The sequence below is a fragment of the Chrysochloris asiatica genome, unplaced genomic scaffold (genome assembly GCF_000296735.1).
Source record: "Chrysochloris asiatica unplaced genomic scaffold, ChrAsi1.0 scaffold00033, whole genome shotgun sequence".
NCBI lineage: Eukaryota > Metazoa > Chordata > Mammalia > Afrosoricida > Chrysochloridae > Chrysochloris > Chrysochloris asiatica.
Genome location: NW_006408551.1, coordinates 18467437 through 18484250, shown reverse-complemented (window position 1 = coordinate 18484250; position 16814 = coordinate 18467437). Strand labels below are relative to the sequence as shown.

The following is a 16814-nucleotide window of genomic DNA, read 5'->3' as shown; positions in this document are numbered from 1 at the left end:
TCTCTTATGCTGTCTAAAGAAGGTATTTGAAATGAACAAATCATTGATTTAGCAGAATCTATCATGCGATCTCCAGCATCATTTCTATCACCAAGTTCATTTTTTACAACTACTGATCCTTCCTCTTTGTTTCCAACATTTGCATTCCAATCACCAGTAATGACCACTACATCTTGATTGCATGTTTGGTCAATTTCAGAAGGAGTTGGTAGAAACCTTCTATTTCATCCTCACTGGCTTTAGTGGTTGGTGTGTAAATTTGAATAATAGTGGTATTAACTGGGCTTCCCTGTAGGTGTATGGATATTATCCTATCACAGACAGCACTGTAATTCATGACTGATCTGGATATGCTCTTTCTGATGTTGAATGCAACACCATTACTCTTCAATTTGTTATTCCCAGCATAGCATACCATACCAAGTGGTTGTCAGATTCAAAACGGCCAATACCAGTCCATGTCAGCTCACTAATGCCTAAGATATTGATGTTTATGCATTCCATTTAATTTTTGACAATTTCCAATTTTCCTAGATTCATACTTCCAATTAATGGATGTTTGCAGTTGTATCTCTTCATTTTGAGTTGTGCCCATCAGCAAATGAAGGTCCCACAGGCTTTACTCCATTCAGCTCTTCCCCAGTTGCATTTTGATCTCTCCAACCTGAGGGACTCATTTTCCGGCACTGTATCTGACAGCGTTTCTCTGCCATTCATAAGGTTTTCAGTGACTAAATATTCAAAACTAGTTCATCCCCCTTCCTAGTCTGTCTTCGTCTGGAAGCTCATCTGAAACCTGTCCATGGGTGACCCTGCTGTTATTTAAAATCCCCTTGACATAACTTCCAAAATCACAGCAAGTTATAAGCCACCACTGTACGACAAACTGACAGACCAGTGGTGAAGAGCAGGAATAATGGTCCTGATGATACTGATGAAATGATGTAATGGTAGTTAGCTCAGTGTAGCGGTAGTAAGGCTCAGCATTTCTCAACCTGGGGGAACTGAAGGAAAACTTTCATTACTGTACGATGCAGTGTACTGAATGATGGGCAAATTTATTGAATGATGCAATGATATTGAAGGAAGAAGTCCAAGGCGCATTGAAGGAATTGGCAAAGAACAAGGCACCAGGAATTGATGGAATAAAAATCTTTCAAGAAAGTGAGGCAGCACTGGAGGCACTCACTCATCTCTGCCAAGAGATTTGGAAGATAACTATCTGGCCAACTGATTGGAAGATCTGTATTTGTGCCCATTCCAAAGAGAGGTGACACAACGGAATGTGGAAATCCATAGGACAATCTCTTTGATACCCTATGCGAGTAAAGTTTTACCAAAGGTTAACACAGAAACAGCAGCAAGCATACAGTGACAGAGAACTTCCTGAGGTTCAAGCAGGATTCAGAAGAGGACATGGAATGAGGGATATCATTGTTGATGTCCAATGGATCTTGAAAGATGTTTACCTGTTCTTTGACTATGCAAATGCCTTCGATTGTGTGGATCATGACAAGCTATGAGTATTCTGGAACACTTAGTTGTGTTTATGAGGAATCTGTACTTGGACCAAGAGGCAGTTGTTTGAACAGAATATGGGAACACTGAATGATTTAAAATTAAGAAAGGTGTGTGACAGGGTTGTATTCTTTCACCATACTTATTCAGTCTGTATGCTGAACAAATAATCTGACAAGCTGGGTTATATGAAGAAAAATGTGGCATCAGGATTGGAGGAAGGCTCATTAACAACCTGTGATATATTCCATGGGCTGCCAAAAAAACCCCAACAGATCTATGTCGGAAGAAGTGCAGCCAGAGTGCTTCTTGGAGGCCAGAATGGTCAAACTTCGTCTCTCACACTTCGGACACATTGTCAGGAGGGACCAATCACTGGAAAAGGGTATTATGTTTGGTAAGGTGAAGGGTCAGAGAAAAAGACAAAGACCGCCAGCAAGATCGATTGGCAGAGTAGCAGCAGTAAGCGTGGTAACAATTGTGAGGTTGGCCCAGGACCCAGCAGTGTTTTGTTGTTTGAGCATATGGTCGCTATGAGCCGATACCAACTAGATGGCACCTAATAACAACAATGGAGTAGTTCTACTGTCCTATAGGATCACCACGACTTGTAATCAACTCACCGTAGTCCCTGAAAATAAATTCAAACTTTTACTCATGGCTCTTTCTAGTCTCCCACTGGAGTCTAGGTATGGCAATATGGGTTAATACACTGGACTGCAAGGTCGGTATTAATTGCAAGATCAGCAGTTCGAGTTCACCAGCACTCCTCAGAAACCTTATATATCTCCCACTGTTTAACTAAAGCATTAGCACTCAGATCCACACCTCCTGCGCTTATGTAGTTGCTGATTTCCTTTCCACCTTAGGGAGGAAACATCCTGATTTCGTTACAGCCTCTACAATAATTACACAGAAGTCTCCATTTTCTCTATTATGATCACTAGTATTATCTCCTCCCCCAGCGGATTCCAGCTCATAGCAGCTCTAGTTTCTGAGACTTTGTATCTTTACAGGAGCACAGCCTCATCTTTCTCTCACAGAATGGCTGGTAGATTTGAACCCCACTCTTATAGTTAGCAGAACAAAGCTTAACCCACTGTACCACCAAGCTCCTCTCCCCCTCCAACAAGCACAGCACTACCAATTAGGAAGAACCAAGGGGAGGAGGGAAAAGCTTCGTCTTTGGTGATTCATTTACAGGAATAAGGAAGCATGGTAGTAAATTCTTTTGGTACAGGTTCTGCCAGATTTTAAGTCTTGACACGCAGAGTTCTGTGAGATCAGGCTAGAGCAGTACTCAGAATCAATGATGATGCACAAGGCAGCCACACATGCTTTTCACTTCTGCTGGATTGCATTTTAGAGGAAAAATGGTAGTGCAATGAATTTCTAAACCTTTTAAACATTTGCAGACGAAGAGTGATTTTCAGCCATAAATTTCTGTGTATGTACTGCTGTGCTCAAAATTTCCAACTCTTGTGTTCTGGCCAATCCCTGAGCATTTCTTTGTTGTTGTTAGGTGCCACAGCTCCTCTACGCTCCTCACAACCATTACTGTTTGAATCCATTGTTGCAACCACTTTGTTAATCCACCTTGTTGGGGTCTTCCTTGTTTTGGGGATCACCCTCTACTTTACCAAACATGAAGTCCTTTTCCAGTTGGACTTGGTACCTCCCAATAATATGTCCAAAGTGCATGAGAGGAAGTCTCTCCATCCTCAGGTCTAGGGATCAATAAGCCTACTGAACTCAGTAACTATGTAAAAGGTCAATGACTATTTTCCCAAAGTGAAAAACAGGCCAATGGTCTTGGCAGCCTGTGGTTGCTTTCCTACCATTTGTCGACCACTATCAGTCTTTAACAAGGAGCTCTGGTAGCATAGTGGTTACAAATCAGGCTGCAAACCACAAGGTCAGCAGTTCGAAACTACCAGCTGTTCCGCAGAAGGACAAGGACTTCTGGTCCCGTAAATTTACAGCCTCGGAAATCCTGTACAGGGTCACTATGAGTCGGAACCAACTCCACGGCACATAACCACCACCACCATCAGTCTTTAAAATCCTACATAGAGGATGGATGTCTCCAATCATAAATCGCTCTTAGTAAACAACAGTAAAATCCTACTATAGTTGTTTTCAAAGTTCAAATAGTTGATTTAAAAATTCAAATGTTTTGAGAACTATATGAAATCATATACTGTTTCAGACTCATATAAATATTATTTGGCAAGCACTAAGTATCACAGCTAAATAAGCCACAACTGATATTGGGAAATCAATCCTTAGTTGAACAATGTAGACTCAATAGTAAATCTGAAGACCCATTTCTCAGTCCTCTCTAGAAGACTTCAAGTAAACTGCACCAGCTGCACATGGCTACATTCTAACCCTTTGTGTATAGTTATAGTGCTCAATTCCACAGCACTAAAACTGCTTCAGACATCTCTGAGAAACAAGTTGAAAGCATTTTATAGTGGAGGAAAATAACGCATTATGAGACTTACTGAAAGTCAGTTCATTTCAATGAGTGGAGGTAATACTACACACAGTAGAAATCTATTTTCACTAAACCATTTAGTTCTAATTAGTGGAAGAAGACAAATTAATTAGGAGCAGTACTGAAATTTAGCTGTTGTTAAGTGCCGTAGAGTCAGTTTGGACTCACAGCCACCTTGTCTAGGATTTCTAAGGAGTAAGCTAATGGGTTTGAACTGCCAACCTTGTGGTTTGCAGTCTAGTGTCCATCCTACAGCACCAAACCAGGATATGAAAAGCTGACATGTAATGGCTGAAAAATTCTAAACATTCGCTAAAGAAACAATTGCGCAGACTCTCAGTTGGTTAAAGCTGCAAGAAACAATATAGAATTTTTCTGTCTTTACACAGTGGCTTCTTAACTAAAGTAACTTTGCTCCTCTTTCTCCCATGTCTGGAGACTTCTGGCCATCACAAGTTGGGGTGGAGTGAGACACAACTGATGTCTAGTGGGTAGAGGCCCAGCAATGCTAATATCTTACAAGTCACAGCGCAATTCTCATGGACGGACCACTCAAAAAATCAACTGATGTATTATTGCATTAGGCAAATCTGCTGCCATAGCTCAGGAACAGTAATGATATCAAGCAAACATAAATTTTCCATGTCTTTTAAAAGTATTAGACTAAGATTATAGTAAACCAAGTGAACACATTTAGCTGTGCTTAGCTAAGTAAGCTACTATTAAGTTTAAAAGAAATATTTGGGAAGTTAAAATCACTTGCTTTTTAGAGAAAAGGGGTTATTATATACTATTAGAACACTGGGCTATCATGGTGTGCAATTAACCAGTTATGAGTACAATCTTTAAATTTTTTGTGTGTATAAAAATCACTCATCGCATAGCAACCTTTGTTACTGATAATCACTAAATAATTCCAGAACTCCCAAATCTGGAAACATTTTCAATTTAAAAGATGAAAAGGTTTTCCTCTTCTGAGAACTCAATTTGCCAAGATCATTACTAATAATTGAGACCAGAATGAAAAGGTTTAAAGAAGTCCAGTTATAGTTATTAATACCTCAAGAATAGCAATCCATATACTAAAAATCATTTTGGATTCTGACACATACTGATACTAGAGTCAAATAAAGTTAAATTGTAGGCATTTTCCCCTCAGTAATTTTAATTAAAAGTGGCTTTTATGATATCCTAAGGAGCTCTGTTAGCATAGTGGTTATGAATAGGGCTGCTAATCTCTTGGTCAGCAGTTTAAAACTACCAGCTGTTCCGCGGGAGAAAGATGATGCTTTCTCCTCCTGTAAAGGTTTACAGCCTCGGAAACCCTGCACAGAGTCACTATGAGTCAGAACCAACTCCATGACACAGAACAGCAACAACAGGGGGGAAAAAACCTACCTTGGATTTAATTTTAACTTTATAAATTTCAAAAACAGGTTGCTGAAAAATCTTAAGTTACAGTACAGATGTTCACAAAGTCTTGTTTTTCTAGTACTAATAGACAAATAAGCAACTTACTGTTCTAGAAAGGGAAAACCTGTGATTTCATATTGTTTTTTTAAAAAAACAAACTGTCACATCATTCAAGCTTTTGGCAGACTATACCACCAAATACTCCGACTGTGTTCCATTTTCAACCAACGTTATTAAAGGAATTTTATTGAATAAACTAGACCAGAATATTCTTTTTCCAAGCAGTAGATGAACTGTTACTATATTGTCAATGTTTCATTCCATACACAATTAAACAAGGGTTTAAAGAGGTATGATTTTGGAGTGGCAATCTTTTGAAAATTAGGATTCAATTTAAGATATAGAAAATTTACTTGCTGTAATTTTCAAGCTCTTTAATAATCAGTATCAAAACACTTACTAACCATAATATCTAGAGACTGGCAAATAATTTTAACAATTTAATTTTTACTAAAATTTCAAGGAGGCAGAAGATGTCAATTCAATTTTCCCATTGCTCAGTATTATTATATACATGTGGCCATATATAGCTTACACCATATTTACTTGTTAATTTCAGTTAACTTAATTTTTCAATGGCTAAGGATTTTGTCTAATTTATCGTTATTTCAAACTATAATCATGAGTATTTAATCACATTCCAATGATGTCTGAGACTGGGCTAGATATAGAAATATCAGAACATCTGCTATAACTGGTTAAGTAGATATGCCTTATTTCATTCCTTTACCGTTTGCCTGGCAAGAGTAGGTAAAAATAATTTATCTGTTTTATGATGGCTACATAAAAACACTGATGAAGTCATCATACTCCAATCTTTTAAGAATTATTTTAATATGCGGTTGAGCAGTTTTCAATTATCATTAATAAACAATCATTTAAAATTTTATCATTCAGTACTATTGACATTTCTCTTAAGTATCTTCTTTCTGCCTTATTTTCATTCCATAAACTAACCTTACCTTAAAACTCAACCCCATATTGAAATTTCATTTAAAAGAAATCAGACTTAAAATATATCTGTGAAAAAAGCAAACAGCTAGTTTTGCTATGGGCTTTAGATCTCTCAAGGAATCCACTTGTGGAAAAGCACTAAACCCAATGTAATTATACCAGTAAGCAGAATGAGTGGAGTCCACACTGCCACTTCCATCTCTGTAAATGAACCACATCACTACCACAAGTAACTAATCAGAAAGGTTCAGCATTTAAAATCTGAGCATGCCTTTCTGTTACTAATTTAATTACAGATGTGTACGCATGAGTATATACACACTACAGCCCTATCCACTTGGTTACATATGTGTATATGTGGGTATATATACACACTACAACCATAGTCACTACTAGAAAAGACCATTTTTGTAGTAAAATAAAATTTCAGCTGTCTGAAAAATGAGACACCTCAGGGGTGGGGAGAAATAAAAGAAAAGCACCTTGGACTTTTAACAGTAAAATAAAACTAAAGAAAACTCCAATACATGAAAAGTATATGGATTTAACTTTGGACAATTAACTAAGACGTTCACACAGCATATGCATGTCAATCTTCTATTTGGTCCCGGTGTCTACAGTATTATAATTTATTATGAAACCATGTAACCAAATATATCCACAACATCTATACCATGGTATATGCATAGTACATAATATACTGACATCTTAAAATAATTCTCTATTACAGTTATATGCGAATTATGGTATGACATTCACCTGCCACATTTTGAAATGGCACTAACTTTAGGTAAGGTTCCATGTCAATGCACTAGTCAAAATCCTTACCAGTAGCAATGTCATCTGAACATGTGAAACCAAGCTATTAATCTAATCACCACATTATGTTACCAATTAAAACCACTGTATATCCAGATGTTAAAGCAGATAATACAGCAAAAGTATTTCTATTTCACAGTTTCAAAAATAAAGGTGCAGTTTTCAAATATCTGATTGCTTAAAATTGGTCACTCAATGTAACTGCCTCCTTCAATACATGTAAACTATGTTTGCACAGCTTTAGGAGATGGTCTTGTTTTCAGAAGTTAGTCCTTACTGTTACAGGAGCACCACAAATCTGAAGGAAGAGGCTACAGTATGAAATGAGCTCACTGAAAGATATTAAATAAAACTTATACTACAATATAAGGTACTGCAAAGCTTTGATTCCCCCCGCATAGATCCCTTAATCAAGAAAAGTAAGTCAACACTTACCAAATACAACATGAAAATTAGCTCTACAAGAGAAAGTGGGGAAAAAAATCTACCTCAACTAAAAAAAATACCATTATCGGTTAACAAACCTGTAATACCTGGCTTCAGAATATTCCTAAAATTAAAATTCAAGAGCACACAGTATTTATACCCTTAGTTAAGGAATAAAGAGCTCCAAAGAGAATGAAAGAAAAACATGACTTTACGAATTTCTTGATGGAAATAGACACACACAAATGGGTAATTGAGAAAAACAAAGTACTTAAATATTCAAATTTTAAATGTTTAAGAAAATCTGTAATAGAAAAAAGTGGCAAATTGTTATTGTAACTTGATCTGCTGAAAACACCTGCAAATTCACACTGGCATTAAGAAAACCCAAGTTTCAAAATTTTACTCCTTTTTCACTCTCCAGATATGTTTTCTGTGCAAAAATAAATATCTGAAAATTGCACTAATACAATTAATACTTATTTTAACTTGTATTATGAATACTCTGTACATGCTGCTTTACAGACAATATAGGTTTATAAATTTACTCATGCAAAATTAGTGTGTCCACGGGGGTGGGGTGGTGGGGGTGGTGGAGTGGGGGTATTAATTTTTCATCTCCTACTTAAAAACTGATACTTTATTATATTGTTAAAACTGCCAAACCCTCTGAAATGTAACAACTCTTATATGGATATCCTTGTCTGCCAGCTAAAAATCAATTTATGTTGCTGAACCAAAAAGTTGTACAAGAAACATGGTTATAGTCTTGTAGAATTTTTGATTTTTAAATAAAATTTATAAAAGAAAGAAATTCATGGTCACAAAATTTTAACGTTTTAATCCTAAACATTACAGGGTAAATAGAGACTGGACGTTATTTCCATGTTCCATAAATCTTAACGTTTAGTTTACATTTAAATGTCCTAACCACTAAAACATTAGTGGTTTTACAACTTCTGGATTATGGAAATACATACTTCAGAAATAAATGCTACAAAAGCAACCATGGAAGTCAAACTGTCTTCATGAGGGGAAAAAAATGGAACATTTTGAAGCCTTTATAGATACTTCTCTTTCCATCTCTTATGATTAACCTGTGAACTCAGTGCATCATACTGTCAATGTAATGGTCCCCATGTTGAACAAACATTTAGCTAGTGTCCATTGATTCCAAATTAGTAGATGATGAATCTTTCTGGATACTTTCAAAGATGGCCGCTAGCTCAGGGTTAGAGCTGATCTGTGACTGGAATTCACTCATCAGTGGGCTCTTCTCTGCTTCTGGAATGGTTAGCAGTGCTGCTACTGCTCTCATGGCAGATCGTTTCAGTTCATCTTGCTTTTCAAACTCCTGTTTTACTGAGTTTGCCTTTACCTGTAACATTGGGAAAATTGAGATTATATGTTATAAGAATTAGTCTTACACAAATAAAATGTAAACACATAAAATTTTCTTAATGGTAAATAAAGCAAAGAGACTTTATTGTAAATTCAAAGGGAATATTATATTCTAAGTACAGTGTTTCTAAAAATAAATATATATATCAGTAGCTTTTTTCTTAATACCATGTCCCACTGTAAAAACAAAAAACTCAGAGCACTCCTAGTTGAAGTAAGGAGAGTAGAGCCTGGAGCGGTTTCTGCTCAACAAGCCCTACTTTCAGTTCTCAAAAGAAAATGCTCCTTTAATTCCCCACAGCCTGTCAATTCCGAATTCCTCACATACAGGATGCACTGACATCCATGTGCATACTCACTGTTAGACAAAAAGCCCTGCTCATCGTCTCAGTCTAAAGAAAAAACATCCCCATTTGTTCAAAGTCTGTTTCAAAAGTCAGCACCTTCATACAAAGCTTTATGAGTCTGCCATCTCCAACCAGAATTAAGCACTTCCTCTTTGGTGACTCTATCAAATTTTATTCCACATAACATGTCATGTTACAGCAATTTAAAAAAATGCCGAATAGCATTTAACCATATTGTTTTATAAAGCATTCACATGCATAGGTTAACTTTATAAACTAGCAGATAGATAGGTAAGGTGCAAACATGATTTGATTAAGTCTGGATAACGACAGTACAGCATCAACTAGGACTCCTGAAGACGCTGAAGTCTGGCCTCAGTCGATGCTGACATCACTGATTACCTTAGTTGTACATGTGGCACGTAGTGGCTCAACAAGTCGGTCCAACCTCTGAAGTACAGCACTTGGACAAAGGGTAGAGAGTCTTACCAACATTAAAAATGTTAGCATCTATTAGGAATAAAAAGATACAAAATTCAGACTTTGCATTATTTGTGGAACACAAAATCTAAATTCTGACAAACAAATGACTGATAACGCACAATAAAGTTCCACTGTCCTGTAACTGGTATTCTGAATCACACAGATGACTCAAGGAATTTGAGGTACAAGTGCTAGAGAGATCTCACCTGTAATGTGATCTTTGAGTTCAGAACAAGAAAAGTGGTTCTTAATCTTGATGGCACATTAGAATCTGCTGAGGAGCTTTATTAATATATCCAGTTCTTAACCCCACCCTCAGAGATTTTTATTTAACCTATCAGCATAAGATCATAAATTCAAAAATTCAATTGCTTTTTAAAAGCCCCTTTGGAAAATTCTCATGTGCACCAGGGCTGAAAATCTAAACTAAATGGAAAACTCAATACTAAGTTTTCACTGAATTAATATTTTCCTTAAAAAAAAGAAAAGGCCTAGCTATTCAGATTCATCTATAACCTGTAATCAGTTTTCTCTTGGACTAAAAACTCACAGAAGTCCCGTTATTTCTTTTTGGACTCTCCTAATTAAATTATAGAAACCAAATTGGAGTTCTGGTAATACTGCAAAATTATTGCTCAAGTACAACTTTACCCTATTGAACTGAAAGTTCTATGAGTACATGAGACAGATACAATTCATCTATTTTTCAAATCACTCTTTACTGTTCATATTTAAAGCCAACATAAGCAAACAGGAAAATAAAAGCAATTAAGAGCGAGTTAGCACTCTAAATCTAGGAAGAGGTATGACTTGCTGTAGCATTACCTTCTACTAAGAATGCTTTGCATATCTGAAGACAGTTCTTTCATGTTGGCGTTTGACAAAACTCTTGATATTATACATAGCATATTACGGTTGTTGTTGTTAAGTGCTGTCAAGTCAGTTCCAACCCACAGCAACCCTGTATAGGGTTTCCAAGGAGCGACTAGTGGGTTTGAACTGCCAACCTTAAGTTTAGCAATTCAGTGCTTATCCTATAACATCACACCAGGATTCTACTTACTATGAGGGGGCTTCAAACAGCTACTGGAAAAATTAAAAGACAATAGAATTTCCCCACAAATTTCTGGAAGTTCCCTTGTACAATCAATATTAAGCCCAAAAGGCCCCAGACTTATATTCTGAACAGCAAAAAATGCTTAAAGGGCAGGATTCACTTAAGCTGCAACAGATTATTTCTTAGGATTTCCATCCACTTAGAAACTGGTGCGGCAATGCAGGTTAATACACTAGACTGCAAGGTCAGTTTAAAGCACAAGGTTGGTGGTTTAAGCTCACCAGCTGCTCCTTGGAATCCCTATACAGGGTTGCTATGAGTCAGAATCAACTTGATAGCCAAATGATATTACATTTCTGTACATATACATTTATAAGATGTGTGTGTGTGTCAAGTTATACTGATCTACATTGGAAAAGTCACAGCCACTGAAAATGCTTGGAAGCCCAGTTCTAATTTGACTCATATAAATGCGGTTGCCATGAGTTGCAACTCAGTAGACATCAACTGGTTATTACATTTATACATTATCATTTACTAAAACCATAATTGACAATCCAATTTTTCTCAAATTTAAGTAAATCATAAAGGGTGAGAGTTGCTACAAAAACAGTATTCTTTTAAAACATTTGATAAACAAGTACTTCTTACCTTAATATCATAATGGTCCTTCAAACCATCTTCAACATGATTTAGAAATTCAAAGATATCTAGTCTATCAAGACAACTGTCTAGAAGTGTGTACATACACTCAAAAGCTGCCTTTCTAATATCTAGGCCGTCATCAACTGTATGTTTAAATGGACCCATTTCTACCTGTTAAAACAAGAAAGAGCATGCTGGTATATTTAAAAGGCAAAATGCAAGTCAAAACCATAATGAAATAACATTTCACATCCACTAAGACAGTAAATGTCAAAACAAAAAAAACTAACAAGTGTTGGTAAAAATGCTGATTAAAATGAGAAATTTCATGCATTGCTGGGAGAAAAATAAAGTAAGTCTGGCTTCGATAGAAAACAAACAAAATTACCATATGATGCAGAAATTCCACTCTTAGGAATAAACCTCAAAGAGTTGAAAGCAGTAGTACTGATATCTGTACATCAATATCAACTGCCGTAGTATTTACAGTAGCCAAAAGTTAGAGACTATTCAAGTATCCATAAAAGAGAAAAGAATAAACAAAATGTAGTGTATGCATGCAATGAATTATTTAGCCTTAAGATATTATGTTCTAGTAAAGTACATGTACATTACAACACAGATGAACCTTAAAAGAAACATCATGCTAAATAAAATAAGCCAGACACAAAATGACAAATATTGCATGATTTTATTTATATGAAATAACAAGAACAGACAAATTCTGAGACAAAAAAAGTAAATTAAAGAGTACTAGGGGCCAGGGGAGAAGAGAATGAGGAATCACTGCTTAATGGTACAGAGTTTCTATATGACGTGAATGCAAAAACCTCTGGCTATAGATAGTTGCACAATTGTGAAAACAGTTAATATGTCCTTATATACTTAAAAATGGAAATGTTTATGTAATATATATTTTACCACAATGAAGTGTTTAAAAGGCCAAAAATAAGCTTAGATAAAGCACTCCAACTCACTTACCTCTCTTATAAGCTCCTTTCTAACTTTTGTCTCATTGTAAAGATGTGGAAGAACAGTATCTAAAAGATCCCTTATTAATGAAGGTTTATTATGTGCTGCTGAATTAAACGTGACCAAGGCTACTCTTCTTACATTCAAATCTGGATCTTCCAACGTTTTTAGGAAATCGCCTGAAAATTTGTCAGAAGCAACACAGTTATGGTAGTCATAAAATAATAGTATATGCTATATATATTTTAAAATTCATAGTTGGTTATTATTTCTCCAATGAAACTCATGAAAACAGAATCTGATAAAATATCAAGGGAGTCCAAAATTTCTTGTGGCAGTATTTAAACTACCATTTCAGGAGCTGAGAGCTCTCGTAGCGTAATGGTTACGAATTGGGCTGCAAACCTTAAGGCCAGCAGTTCGAAACTACCAGCCGCTCCGCGGGAGAAAGATGAGGCTTTCTGCTCCCGTAAAGATTTACAGCCTCGGAAACCCTGTACAGGGTCGCTATGGGTCAGAACCGACTCGAAGGCACTTAACAATAACAACAACACCGTATATAGACACAGGGCAAAAACTCATTAAGTTCCCTACCATCACTTCTGTAAATACTTTATAGAGATATAAGTTGCAAAAAGATGTGACAGTATCTAAAAAACATCAAACAGGAATTTCAAAGTATAGAACAAGGTGAACACAGATGACGACAGAATATTATGAATAAGTATTCTGTATCAGAAGACAAAAACAAAAGCCCTAGTTAATTTCCATCCTTACCAAGAAATTCATAAATTATGAGAGAATAAAAAGAAGATACACAGAACAAAAAGTCAACGAGAACATCTAGCTACTTTTATGAACAGATTTCAGTGTACGAGACTTTGCAAATATGGGGAAAATGTTACAGTGCAAAGATCAGAGTCACAAAAACAGTAATTCAAGTAATTCTTGTAACTGACAAATTCTTTAGGCAAATCACTTTCGGAACAAGACTGTTCCGAGTCTACAAAATGAGGATTATAAACCTTTTAGGTCTACTGAATGGGATAAACAATGTCTGATACATATCTACTATTGCATTTACCATTATGAGTGTGGTCTCAACACTACCATCAGCAATACTTTGGATTACACGGGTAAGTAAGGGGCAGAAGTGAGTGTACCAAAATAGCAATTTTTAAAGACTAAGAAAAATAAGGTTCCAGACACTATAGATTGGAAACTCAAATTGGCACCCACGGAAGTTCATATAAGATTAAAAACAAAACAACAATGTTTAAAAGACATTTCCGTGTATTCAATTATTATCCCTCTCATCACTCTTGTTTGTACAGAACCACTAGGTTTGTAGATTAGAAGATTAAATGGAATGAGGTGTTGCGTATATGTGTGTATATATATATTCTCAGTAAGATATCACACTATTCTTACTATGAACAAAATTGTAACACAGACTAAATCAGTGGTTCATAATTGCTTGACCCCAGAATGTTAACATTTAAAAAGCTGCCTAATGAGTGGTGAGCTCCAAAATACCACAACGCCTGAATTAAATAAGAATAATCACCTGCTTGAATAAATACACCAATGATGTACATTGGTGGACTAGTAGCAACATGAAAAGAAGTCTCTAGGGATGTGGCATATATGGTGCAGACATCCACCTCTGTCTTGTGTAACACTGAAAATGTGAATCTATATGCATCAACACAAAAAACAAGGTGGGAAAAGGAAGGAAGACTCTTTTGGTTGTCGTTAAGTGCAGTCGAGTTGGTTCCGACCCATAGTGACCCTGAGTGTTTCCAAGGACCAACCGGTGAGCTTGAACCACTGACCTTGCAGTCCAGTTCATTAACCCACAGCATCACATAGCTGCCCTCAAATATGTTCTGATTGATAGCAACCCTAAGCACAACAGAGCAAAAACACTGCCTGTAGCACTGCAGCATCCTCACAATTGTTAGGTTTGAGTCCATTATTTGGCTGGCACTGTGTCAATCCATCTTGTTGAGGGAACTTCCTCTTTCTAGCCCACCCTCCTCCTTCACCAGGGACTGGTCCTTCCGGACACCATGTCCAAAGTGTGATAGATGAAGTCTTGCCAACCTCACTTCTAAGAACACTCAGCCCTGGCTGTACTTTTTCCAAAACAGATTTGTGACATCTTTGCGCTTTAATAATTTAAAGAGATCTTTTGCAGATTTGCCCAATATAATATACCATTTGATCTCGTGACTGCTGCACCCATGAGCGTTGATTGTGGATCCTAACAATATGAAGTCTTTGACAACTTCAATCTATTCTCCATTTATCATGATGCTATCTATTGGTCCACTTGTAAGGATTTTCATTTGCTTCATTTTGAGGTGGAATCCATATTGAAGGCTGTAGTTTTGGTACAGCCTTCAATATGGTAGAGTCATATGCTTATCACAGGTTGTTAATGAGTCTTCCTCCAATCACGAAGCTATGTTCCTTCATATAGTCCAGTTTCTGGGATTATTTCTCCTCAGTGTACAGATTGAGTAAGTATGGTCAAAGGATACAACACTGACACACACCTTTCCTGATTTAAACCATTCAGTATTCCCTTGTTCTGATCTAACAACTGCCTCTTCATCTATGTACACATTCCTCATGAGCACAGTTAAGTGCTCTGGAATTCCCATTCTTCACAATGTTATCCATAGTTTGTTATGATTAAAACAGCTGAATGACTTTGCATAGTCAGTCAATAAGCACAAGTAAACACATTTCTAGAATTATCTTTCAACCAAGAACAATGTAATGTGACATCAACAATGACATTCCTTGTTCCACAATCTCTTCTAATCTGGCTTGAATTTCTGGCAGCTCCCCCGTCAATGTACTGCTGCAATCATGTTTGGATTGTTTTCAGCAAAATTTTACTTGCATGTGACATTAATGATATTCTCCAATAATTTCCACGTTCCATGAGGCCACCTTTTTTTGGAATAGGCACAAATATCTCTTCCAATCAGTTGGCCAGGAAACTGTCTTTAGATCTAGCTATTCACATTCTCATACATTGTTAAACACTGATGAATCAGTTCTGACTCACAGTGACCCTGTGTAGAGTTTCCAAGGAGTGGCTGATGTTTGGACTGCTCACTTTGTTGTTAGCAGTCAACTGCCTACCTTAGAGCGCCACATCAAACCATTATTAGTAAACTTCAGAGACCCAACAAGAGCATCCCATTTGTGTTTTTACCTCCCTTATTCTGAAATGGCAATCCCTTTCCGTTGTTCTAAATTCACTTTCTTCTGCCCCATTTTGCTCCACTGTAGAATGGCATGAAGTTGGACAACTTCTCTACCACATTCTTCCATCCTCTCTGTTTGTATACTCATTCTCCTAGCCACAAGGTGACACAAAACCAAATTGAGAGTTTTGGGCTCCAACAAACTATAGGGAAACCAGTGATGAAGACAATATAAAACAAAAGAGCTATAAAATCTTAAGAAACCCCAAAAGCAAATTCTTAACTTCACAAAAATCACAGAAACAGACATATCTCTAGTCTTTATGGTGTACCTCTTAAAAGTCCTTCAGGAATTAGTTCTATCTAACATTAGCTTTTGGAAGAAGTGCAGCCAGAGTGCTCCTTGGAGGCCAAGATGGCCAAACTTTGTCTCTCATACTTCAGACATATTGTCAGGAGGGACCAATCACTGGAGAAGGATATCATGTTTGGTAAGGTGAAGGGTCAGAGAAAAAGAGGAAGACCCCCAACGAGATGGACTGGCCAAGTAGCAGCATCGATGGATGCAAGCGTGGTAACAGTAGTGAAGTTGGCCCAGGATCGGGCAGTGTTTCATTCTGCTGTGCATAAGGTCTCTCTCTATGGGTTGGTACCAACTCGATGGCACCAAACAACAATATTAGCTTTGGAGTCCTGGTATAGCGCTGTTAATTAATGCGATTGGTTTGAACCACAAGACTTGCAGTTTAAGCTCACCCGTCACTCCTCAGAAACCCTATACAAAGTCGCTGTGAGTCAACGCGGCAGCACTTAACAACAAGCACCATCTTTGGAGTCTTGGTGTGGCACTGTAATCACTGGACTGCAAACTGTAAGCTCGGTGGTTCAAACCCACCAGCCACTCATTGAAAATCCTATAGGAGGTTGCTATTAAGTTAGAACAGACTCAACAGCAATTAATATTATCCTCAGGTCGTTTGAAACTCCCATAGATC

At 36.9% G+C, this 16814-nt stretch overlaps 1 protein-coding gene across 1 annotated transcript in view; it reads right to left on the bottom strand.

The window, feature by feature from the left end:
- Nucleotides 1-7059: 7059 nt before the first annotated feature.
- Nucleotides 7060-16814, bottom strand: part of LOC102827982 (cullin-associated NEDD8-dissociated protein 1-like) — a 59661-nt gene continuing 49906 nt past the window's right edge. The window contains exons 12-15 of the mRNA XM_006859530.1: nucleotides 12605-12774; nucleotides 11630-11794; nucleotides 9841-9948; nucleotides 7060-9068 (exon numbers count right to left, since the gene is read on the bottom strand). Of these exons, the coding sequence (XP_006859592.1) occupies nucleotides 8844-9068; nucleotides 9841-9948; nucleotides 11630-11794; nucleotides 12605-12774 (668 nt within the window). The 3' untranslated portion in view covers nucleotides 7060-8843. The remainder of the gene's footprint in view (nucleotides 9069-9840; nucleotides 9949-11629; nucleotides 11795-12604; nucleotides 12775-16814) is intronic.